The 11,635-nt window shown below is 42.6% G+C and overlaps 1 protein-coding gene across 4 annotated transcripts in view; it reads right to left on the bottom strand.

Annotated features, from left to right (window-relative positions):
• The window catches only part of zeb1a (zinc finger E-box binding homeobox 1a), a 79,089-nt gene extending 68,033 nt beyond the window's left edge, over positions 1-11,056 (bottom strand). For 3 of the 4 annotated variants that reach the window (XM_047589091.1, XM_047589090.1, XM_047589089.1), the window contains exon 1: positions 10,907-11,056. In XM_047589091.1, the coding sequence (XP_047445047.1) occupies positions 10,907-10,964 (58 nt within the window). In that variant the 5' untranslated portion in view covers positions 10,965-11,056. Of the gene's footprint in view, positions 1-9,302; positions 10,807-10,906 lie in introns of those variants that run through there. The other variant, XM_047589092.1, reaches the window with a different exon arrangement.
• Between the last annotated feature and the right edge of the window lie 579 nt (positions 11,057-11,635).

Below are 11,635 nucleotides of genomic sequence, written 5' to 3' on the forward strand. Positions count from 1 at the left end.
GCTAGTCGACTTCTTAGTAAACAGCAGCAGAAGAAGAAGAAGAAGAAGAAGAAGGTCAGGGACTAGGAGTCGGAAAAAACATCGGAATAGCAACACATCGTGATACCTTTTCTTCCGATACAATATCGTTTTTTGAATGTCTTCATATTGAAGAACAATCTGTACAATCAAGTGCAATAAACTGGAAATGGATTATTTGGATTAATTCTGTTTTTTGACTGAATTTGAATATTCACTGTTATATTATGTGTATTTTAAGCTGCATTTATAATTTCTCAGTGAACTTTGTAGTCTAACAGTCTTCAATTTTCAACAAATCAAACAAATTAAAATTTCTTTAAATGCACATTAACATGAATCCAACGTATTTTAATAAATAGATAAGGGATAGTTTAATACTGGATGCAGAATAGTTTATATTCATAAATAGAACTAGGTTGAATTTAATATAGAACACATATAGTAGATTATAGGTTCCTATAGGTACATATAGGTTCCTACTTATTCTCTCCATCAGTTTGGGGTCCTTGGTCTGGAAAATGTTAAAGGCACTAATGTATCATATCGTGAAGTCCTTGCCAATACCCACCCCTAATATATATGTACACACACACATTACATACACATATTACACACACACAACACTGCGTAAAACGACCAGAGTCCGGTTGCTTCCTCACACGGAGCCGTTGTCGAGTCTCTAGACGTACAAACGTCCTCCTCCTCACCCTGCCCGTGGAGCAGGACAAACGAAGAACTGAAAGTTTTGCTGTTTTTAATCCCATCACTCTGCTTTTTACTCTGAGCTCCGTGTTTCTCTTAGCATCCTTTAGCTCCGCTACACCTGTTTCATTCGGTTTACCTCCGAGATGTGTCCTAATTTTAAATGGAAGCGAATCAAAGCGAGTGGCCTATCACATGCGGCCAGGACTCACACACACACACACACACACACACACACACACACACACACACACACAGGATTACGGCTCGACTCGGTCTCTACTGTACAGCAGCCTGGACTCTGGCTCGTTGTTGCGCCTGGAGGCCGCCAGCAGCAGCAGCAGCAGCAGCAGCAGCAGCAGCAGCAGCAGCAGCAGCACCTTTGGGTCGAGTTTTCACCGATTTCCTCGGCCTCTGTTCTGCTTCTCAGGCGGCGAGAGGGGAGAGAAGAGAATGGAGGATGGCAGGATATGCAAATTGTGGCACCACCAAAGGAGAAGGAGAAGAGTTTCCCACCGGCAGAGTGTGAAAGAGCGCTCCCCCCCCCCCCCTCCCACTCACACTCACACACCACTTTGAATAGGACTCTTTCTTTTGACTGGCCTGCACGGACACATGACCCACACAATCGCACAAATGAGACGTGTTTGTTCGTTTAACACTTGCGCTGCAAACGCTGCGAAGTTTTGAGCCGATGCAGATTAAAGTTTCAGCTGTCCTGACTGCATGAATATTCAGGTGGTGGTGTGAGGACAGTGGAAGGCAACAGCAAAGCAGGTTACTCGGGGAAATAGGTTAAGGCCACCTTTACCTTTATGAAAATACAAGTCTGGCAGTTCCTCTGAGATTTGTCGCACTGGAGGTGTATTTCAGTTCTGGTTCCACATTTGGCTTTGTGCACAGCGTAGGAGGCAGCAAGCAAACTTTGTTTTCATAACATCAGTGTTTAATGTTTAAGTTTAGAGCAGGATTTTGCTCAAGTATAATCTTATTTTAAATTAACACGGCTCGCTGCACAGTACAAACGCTACTGCTTTTCTTTTAAATTATCCCAAAATAATGGAGCATTTTATTCTTGATTTCTTAAGTATATCTATTAAATCTAAAGGGGGACAGCCTCTCAATTAAAGTTTTGTGCTGCTTGGACACAAAATTAGTTGTAACGCCAGATAAATCAGATTCATTTTAAAAAGGTACAGACACATTACACTAATAGACTGGGACATCACCTGATTAACACCTGTGTCCGGACCAAAAAAGGTTGCCCTTGAACACACCGCAATGAAGGCAGCCAAATGGTGCGTTCCATTTTTACTCAGAAGTGGGAATTTCAGAGGTCCAAAGTCGGATTCTCTACTCAGAAAGTCGTATAATCTTCACTACGCCCGAGTTAAGTTTCCAAGATGGCCGCCCTGTATGTAATATTCTGTTTATTAGCACTTCTGACTGGTTTTTGTTGCATTAAATCAGTCATACAGACAGTATTTATCCACATACATGTGTTGAAATGATGTCATAGTATAATTTAAGTTTTTCATGTGTTATATGGGAACTGCAAGTCCCTGTTACACTAACTACGGCTAAAAACCACAGCCTGGTAAAACCAAAACAGTGTGAAACACCATCAAATCAAACTGTGGTTACTACATTTACATAAAACAATTAAATGTTTTGAATATTTTTATAGATTTCTGCCTGGGGTGGTCTTTTAGATTTCATCACTGTAAATAATCTGTCAATTTACAATTTGTGTATCTTAAAAAGCCTAAATTTATCTTAAAATTATAGTAATAATATTAGTTAATATCTTTTTTTTTAATTTAATTTCACTCTTCATTCAGTAAATATAAATACTGAACACACTAAGTTACATTCGGACCAGAGCTTTCATGGACACGTTCATCTAGTTTTCCGACCTAACGTTGTTCTCAGGTCTGTATTTCACCCTCTGGGGTAAATGGAACCAGCTGTTCTGCACCTACATGAAAAGCAATGACTCTCCACACCTGCAGGTGGCAGTAGTCTGTATTCGTCATTGACAAGAGGGAACTGGAGGAGCTACAAACTGTCACTGTCAGTGGGGACCCATCGCAAAAAACTCAAGATGAGCACGGACCGGCACTAAAGATGAAAATCTACAGAAAAAAACTGTTTCCATTCTGACCAATAATCTGATATATAAACAGCTGACTGAGGTAGATTGTGCACCTTTGTGTAATCTTCATCATAATCTAAACAGCCACAGTTTCTAAACACATGCACCTCATGTGCACAGCTGCAGGACTGCTCCACTGACCTCTGACCTCCACGGCGGCTCGTCTTTTATTTAGACGCCTCTGTGCCCTGCAGCCCGACTGACACAATTAGTTGCTCTCAGTTTCGTATTCAATCGGAGGGCGGCGCACCATTTCCCTTTCACTCTGACTAAAAATAAGTCTCGCGTTGAGTGTTCGTGAGTTGCAAGCGGCACATCACACCTGCATGACAACACGCCCGTCTGTGCCGGGGTAATGTTTTCAGTCATGTGTCGCTCGATCGAGACACGCTTTCAGGATGTGGAGCTCGGTAAGTAAAGAGACTCTGATTCCAGCTGCTCCGGTTACAGACTGTCACTGCTCAGATTAGGGCTGGGTTTAATAAAACAACAAAAAAAAAACAATTCCTTTGAGTCCCTGAACTACTTTTTAAAATATATGCTATTTCCTGCATATTTTTTGTTAGAAATCACCCTCACAGGACAGATCTGTCATGACTAGGCAGTGAGATAAGTGCACGTGAAGGAGATCCGAAACACAACTACAGTTACAACTCATAAAAAAAAAAACGTTACCAATCAACACTAAGAAAAGATATGAAAAAAGAGAAAGCAAGTGGAACTTAAGAGAAATGGAGAGCTTTAAAAAAAAAACTCTATTTATTGGAATTAATACAGTCACACGGTGCACATGTGATCTATGACAGGTCTTCAACAGCGGGGGGGGGGGGTCACAAAATCTTTGGTTGATTAGACATGTTTTATATATATATTTTTTTAGTTTTTCATTTCCTTCCACAAATTTAAACTGATTTAAAAACACATTAACATGAATCCAACATACTTTAATAAAGGGATAAATGGAAGCAGACAATGCAAAATGATAATAATAATGTATATTTATAAATAGCACTAGTTTAATATAGATATAGTAGGTAGGGGGTCTCTACAGTTTGGGGGTCCAGGTCCTTGCCCTGAAGACCGCTGATGTAGGAGAATACAAGCAGGATAAGAAAAGTCTTTACGTTTTGTTTATTTAAGCTCAGATATTAAATTGTTAATATCAGATCAGGGGGGGAAACACCTTGTACATCCCCAGGAGAGAGTGACTCTTTCTTCACCTCCCATGACAGACTAAAACTGCTCTGTAGTGCCTGAAATACTCTTCCCCGTTTGCTTTGCCTGCAGAAACACGGACAGCGGAGGCGTATGCCGCTCGAGTCCATTTCAACCTGCTGCATGTGTCTTTATTAGGCCGTATTGAGTCATCTTGCCATGACTCTGTCTAGGTGCCTTTATCAGAAACCATCACGTAATGGAAACGCAACGACATCAGTGGGAGCCACGGATTCTGCCCCTCGCAGGCATCGTGCTAATGCATGTAAATCCACACAAGCAGGGCCGTGTTGTTATGCAAAGCCTGCAGGAAAGTAGCAGTTTCCCACCTTGATGCTAACACACACACACACACACACACAAACACTGCTCAATTAGTCACAGCGGTAGCACCAGTAGCCCTGATGCACCTCCCCCTCTGGACCATAAAAGGCGAAGGGGAGGGGTTAATGCTGACTTGCTAAAGACATCCTGTAGTGCTTTGTCATTCCACAGGCTCATTTAAAGCGCACACACACAGCCCCGGGCTTTTAGCACGAGGAGAAAGTAACATGAATGATCGCTGGTCACGTATCAGTTAACGCTTGCTGTTGACCACAGCCACAACAAAACACCGTTCAGACCAGTCCTACCTCACAGAAAGCTGCAACATTAAACGAAATGCTGCTACTCCTTGTACAACAATAGCTCTGGGTGCAAACAGACGTGCGCGCGCTAGTGCTACAAAAACAAGTTGGATTTTGTGTAATTGCATTTTTCTAAATGAATTACTTGAAATCAGACAGATCTAATGAGCGTAGCCCCGGTGAGCCCAGCCTGTGGCGAGTCGTGCAAGCAAACGCTCGGTATTACCGCAGAGGGAGGACGCTCACATGACTCCTCCACCACCGTCGACTCTGGAAGACTGCTGCAACTGGAGCACCTTAGGGTGACCGCAACAAAATGCTTTATTCATACTCAAGGAGGCCTATTAAACATGCTGCAGCTTTAAACATTAACTCCTTCTTACCTTTTTGGCTTTGAGCTTTGCGTACCATCGAATTTAGAAACTGTGCAGAAGTGATGTATCAATAGAAGATCAAATCAAGACATGAGCTTAAAGCTCTCAGGTGATTAAAATCCAATCAATACTGACATTAACGGAAAAGAGTCATTAACCTTCCGTAGACCCAAAGTTTTGTTGGCAACGCATTTTTTATTTACATATTTAGGTTATTTAGGATTAGTAGAACCTAAGAAGTATGAAAACATATCTTTAACCTCCTGAGACCAGAGCTTTTATTTGGTATGCAATTTTTCTTTTTCTTTTTGGGATCAGTAGGACCTAAAAAAGAAAAAACATCATCTTTGAACAGGAAGTAGTAGTTTTTTATAAAAAACAATGTCCTCATATGTGGACACTGGTATTATTTCATTATTTATATTATAAAGAAGTTACCAATGTGTGACAAAATATAAAACTGCTTATTTTAATATCTGAACATGGCTGAGCAAAGACAAAACAATGACGTCCCAAAGTCTTCAAACGAGCACTTGCTAATTACGACGGTGTAGCTCGTTGCTATTTGATAAAATACCAGAAACGTTAATGAGCACAAATAAATTAAGTTTTAATCTTTTCTACTACTGGATGTCAGACTAAAACGTCCACTAATGAGGACAATGGGTTTAAATAAAGCAGAATAAGCTGCAATAAGACCTAAAACTTAATGTCCCCATGTGAGGACACTGGATCTCAGGAGGTTAAACAGGAAGTAGCTTTTGGAAAGGAAAAAGATTAAGTCCTAAGATTATTTCATTGTGTAATACAATAAAGTCACCAATACAAACAATGAAGTCCCAGTGTCATCAAACGAGTACTTGCTCATTAGTGACGTTGAAGCTCGTTATTGGGAGAATTTGCATAAACACCCAAGTTTCAACCATAAAACATGGTGAGGTTTTGTACCTTGTCCACTTTTGTCCCTTTGCTACCACTAGATTTCAGACAAAAGTGTCTGCTTATGAGGACAACAGGTCTCAATGAAGAACAATAAGCTGCCACAAACCTAAAACGTAACGTCCCCATATGAGGACGCAGGGTCTCAGGAGGTTAAAAGATCTTAATTAAACATGCTGCGACTTCTGCATTTAGCTCATTCTTGCCTTGTGTGCAGTTCCGATCCTCGCATCCTCACATTAAAATTTGAGCCTTACAGAACTGAGAGATTAATAAAAGATCAAATCGAGACCCAAGCAGCACATTAAAGCTGCAGCGTCTACAGAGGAAAGTGGAATAAACACAACGAAAAAGCCCCTCAGCTGATCATAAATCTATTAAAGGAGCAGAATATTTATTTACAACAGTACTAAGCACTTTAATACCGACACCCTGACCTGATATAAGTGATATTTAACAGCAGTGACTGACATGAGACAGATAACACCAGCCTGAGTTAACAATAACTCTCAGCCCAAACGGTCTCTGTGACCTATTTTTGTCCTTTTTACAGATTCTTTGCACAATAATCTGCTTTTTTTGCACTACCTATCTTGAGCATTAATTACCTCAATGTCCAAGTCCACTGATCCTAGCAATTATATTATATTACAATTTATTTTGAGCTTTTTTGCCCACGCTGTATATACTGACTGTCAGAGTGCTGTATATTCTTGTATATTTTGTACATATTTTCCAATTTGATACTGTCTTTTATTGTTTTTTTTTGTATATACATGGGATAAATAAACATTTCCTTATGTCTTATAAACTAAACACTTGTGTCTCAACGTAGAAGTTGGGAATTTAAAACATCTGACGGTTCAATAAAAGCCAAGGATTATTATAAAATATGAAACCACACAGCAAACAGAACCATAACTTTGACCGAAAAGGGAACCTAAGCAACAACAACACCCACTCCCACTTGGGTGCCATTTTCACTTCCAGAGGAGAGTCGGTCCCGGCTGGCCTCGTACTGTTAAGTGTGAGCCTGGGAGTAGGCCGCTGTGTTTATCCTGTCAAGGTATGTTAACACCAGGCTGCATTCCTGTAGTCCCTAAATTGCAGTGTTAAATTACAGTGCAGCTGAGAGAGCATTCGTACTCATGCACATACACACACACGCAGAAAAAAAACACGGAGCGCTTTAAAGGAGGCCGGATGACGAAGCTGTGACCGAAGCGGCGGCAGCAACAGGCAGAGCGCAGGGAGGGCCAAGCACCTGCCATTTACAAGGAGCTGCAGACAATTAGCATGAGGCGGAGCTCCCTCCTCTGCTCTTTTTGCTGCAGGACATCAGTAACGGTCCTGTGCATCCTCTCACTGTTCCATAGAGGGTAAATATTTTATTAAAGAGGGAAAAGCCGGTCCCTAGAAAGGCCAGGTCTCTATCATGTGTTTGTTCAGATACCTTATTAACTTCCCATCAGGGCTCCAAAAAATAATCCAGCTCTAGACAAACTGAGATCAAATACCGAATTACATAAACTAACACCCACTTCCTTAATGATATCATACAGATAAACTTCCCGGAAGGCAATAAATAAAATCCAGTTTGACATCTGGCTATGACAACAAACACTATTTCGAACAAGAGTGAGAAACAGAGTCACAGTGAAATGGGACTCATCAAGGGCAAGTAACTTATCTTCATCTCAAAGTTCACTGGTGGACGTGCCAGCCTCCGCTTGGTATATTTCCTGTATATTACCCTAATATTCAAAATAAATACCATAAAAAAAACCCTTATACTCTTAAAAAAGAAATACCGTCATAAATCTCACTAGTACATCACGAGGTATGTTTTGGGTCCTCCTCCTCACAGATGGGCAAATCTTGTTCAGACCCACCTTGAGGAAAGTGTATCGTTACTAGCAAGTCCATGCGTAACACGGCAGGTAATTTTAGTATCGGTTTATTTTAGGATGCTGGCGGGCGGGCGGGCGGGCGGGCAGGGGGATGTGAAGGCCAACGATCTTTCTGAGTAGTTCTTAAAGCGTTTTTGGGGATCTGAGGATGGCTGCTGCCATCAAGGAGTGTCATTGCTATGGGGTGGGTGGGAGAGGGTGCGGGGGGTGCCTGGTCTGGTCTGGTCTGGTCCAGGTGGGTGCTACATGTCTACATGTCTAGGTAACACCCACGTGAATGAATGAATGCCAGGTCCAAAAGTTTCCCAGCAGAACACTGGCTTGTCACGAGATGGTCATAATGTTGTGGCTGATCGGTGCGTGTCTCTTCTTCACGGTATCCACCCAGTAATAGTCACATGTTAACACATGTTTCATTTGTAAAAGTTATATAGTGATATAAGGTGAAGCCTTTTGCATCAGCATCCTCATCACGGTGAGGTCTGGCTACCTGGAGGTCACGGTGCATTAGCACATGCTAATATCTGCCTCATCACCTTTTGTGGAATTCATGCATTCACTGAGTAAATTTACATTGAAACTAATAATAATTCTAATAATAAAAACATGGATGACTGAAAGTGAAGGGAGAGGCAGGCTGAGATTGAGGTTGAGGAGCTGCGCACTGAATCGCAACACCTTTTGCCATCTTGATTGTGCGCACCCCCACCACGTTACAAGGACCACGATCCATGCGCTCATTTCACGTGATAGGCTCAATTAATGCTCCATCTGTGGGGAAATCACCGACACTTTTACAGAAATGCTGCGCTGCGTTGAGAAAACTGGAGGCGATGGGCGTTTAAAATACACCTTTAAAAGGTGTTGCATCACCTTGCGTACCTGGCTGTCTCCGGACCGGAGGAAAAAAAAGGCAGCTACCCCGCCTTCACTGCAGTAATGGTACTGACCGCCATTCTCCCCCCTCTCGTTTTCCGCACACCGCTCGGGAAATTGCATGAGGAATTATCGCTACACAATAGATGGAGAGGTTTTTCTTTTTTGTTTTTTTTTTTTTTTTAAACGGGGCACACAGTGGGGGGATAACGGAGGAATAAGCGCCTCTCGTTTCCTCCAGAGCTGCGGGGTGCACTCGACCAACCGAGCTCCACGCACAAAAACAAACACACACACAAAAGCGGAGATAAACCATGCACAAGTGGGTCAGAAATACGTGTCTATTAGATAAATCCCGCGAGAGTAAAAAAAAAAATAAAATAAAATAAAAAAAGGAGGCGAGCATCCATTTCACACGGTTAAAACTAACCCACCTAACCACAAAAAAAAAAAAAAAAAAAAAAAAAAAAATAGCAACGTCTACCTGCACAAGTTGACATTTGGAGCGGTTTTTTTTTTTCCTGGCTCCTCACGACGCACCGAGCCTTTAGGGACACGACGAGCAGGATCCTGTTCCGTCAACGCTATAGAGAGCCGCAGGTGTTTATTTGGGTTTATTTCTAGGCCATTTGTCAGCCCCGTTATCCGCGTTCAGGTAAACATGATGATGATGGTGATGATAATGATGGCTCCTGTACAGACGCACAGAGTCACCGTCGTGGCGTCAGCACAGGAGGAAGGAGGGAGGAAAAAAAGAAAGGTGCTTTCCAGCCCCTCGACTCACACCCGTGAAGCCTCACAACAATATATTATAAATATATTTATACGTTTACCTTGTTTTTATTGGCTGACACAAAAGGAAGAAGGGGGAGAGCACAGGTAAGAAGCTGACCAATGAGGGGCTGCCTCCTCCAAAAGAGGATGGCTAAATTTAAAGTTACTGCACCCACCTACATGTACAAACAAAAATAATCCAGCTCTAGATAAACTGAGATCAAATACCGAACAACCAATACCACTCAACGTATAAATACCAGAAAGTAGACCAACCAAAACAAACCCGAAAAGTATGCTTAATTATAAAGCATTAAAATCCATAAATATGTCCAGCTTTGCTAAATAAACACAAACCCGAATTTAAGTGTAAGTCGTTAATGTGTAATAAAAGCAGTTTTCAACACGATCGACAACAAATCTCCGGCGATTATTAAAAAATGACATATTAATAAACGCGAACTGGTGCGGCCAATCAGGAAATGCGTGCACGCACGAAAATAAAACTCTCCCAAGTCCACTTTTTTACGGCGTCAAAAAGGTGTCATTTCCACTCTTACCTTCGCTAAGGAGCATGTGTCGCTGCGGTGCACATCACATAAACATCCCATCAACCCGGAGAAGCAGCAGCAGCAGCAGTGAACGGGACCAGAGCCGATGAAAAATAAAGTAAAATAAAAAAAAAATCCCAATACAACCGCACGGTTCAGCCATCCGGCCATCACAACAAACATAAAGTTTTTTGAACCGGAGCGAGGATCAGCTCCGTTCGGGGGCTGAGTCTGCAGCAAGTTAGCAAAAAAAAAAAAAAAGAAAGAAAGAAAGAAAGAAAGAAAAAGCAAACCCCCTCGCTACAAACCTCGCCCTGAAAATGTCATGCAGTAAAAAACTACAAACTCAGCGGCCACGTTGTTATGAGAAAAGCCCCGCAACCTGCCGCCAAGTGTTGCAAGTGTCGCTGGAAGAAAGTCAAAAAAAAAAAAAAAGTGCATAAACAAGAAAAAAAGGTACGAAACGTGGAGGAAAACAAGTGAGCATGAAGCGCTCCTCGGGGTTATTCTAGCAGCCGGATAGCGGTTCACTCAGCCGGGCGGCCCCCGAGCACCGCTAGGCGGAGGGAGAGTCGCCAGGTATAACGGTACACCACCACCACACTGGGATATGAGCGCACTAATACGCCCCAAAAAAAAAAACTCCCCGAAATGTGCTCCAACTCGCTCCCAAAAGTCTCCAAGAGGAGTTTACCGAGTGAAAAGCTCCCGGGCGGCCACGCCGGGTTCGCCCGGCGGTGGTTCCGGAGGAGTTGGTACTTACCGCTGCTCCTCTTCGGGTTCGCCTGTTTTCTGCGCTTACACCTGGGGCCATCCGCCATGATCCTCTCGCTGCGTCTGAAACGCAGCCGTTCGCGAGGTACCTCCTCCCTCCACCTCCTCCTCCTGTCTCTCCCTCCTCCTCACCCCTCCCATCCCCTTTACGCACCACCTTCCACCCCCCCACCCCCACCTCTACGCACCACCTTCCCCCCGTAGAGAGAGAGAGAGAGAAAAAAAAAACACCTGATTTGCGACAACCTCGTCGCGTTTACGGCATCACCTTCTGGAACACCTCAGCGGTGCACGGCCCCTCCTACTGGCCGCACATGGACCAATGTTGTCGGGGAAGCTGAAGCTGCTCTACCCGGATCTGACCACACGGCCTCCTCCGCTCCTCCTCCTCCTCCTCCACCTCCACCTCCACCTCCCCCTCCTCACCGCTGAATAATAAAAAAAAAAAAAAATACAGCGATCTCCATCCTCATCCTAAATAATCCTCATTAAAATATTTTTGCATATTTTTAGTTGAGTGATGAAGCAATAATTATAATAATAATAATCTAAATCTGAATGAATGCATGCTGTATTACACTGCAGATTTTTAGTTGATTAACCCAAGCATTTGTTTGGAATTTATTTAAGATAAGATTAAGATCTTCAGGTATTTGGGATTAGTAGGACCTAAGAAGTATTAAAAAAAATAAGCATCATCTTTTAAATGGAAGTTGTT

The sequence above is a fragment of the Mugil cephalus genome, chromosome 7 (assembly GCF_022458985.1).
Source record: "Mugil cephalus isolate CIBA_MC_2020 chromosome 7, CIBA_Mcephalus_1.1, whole genome shotgun sequence".
Lineage (NCBI taxonomy): Eukaryota > Metazoa > Chordata > Actinopteri > Mugiliformes > Mugilidae > Mugil > Mugil cephalus.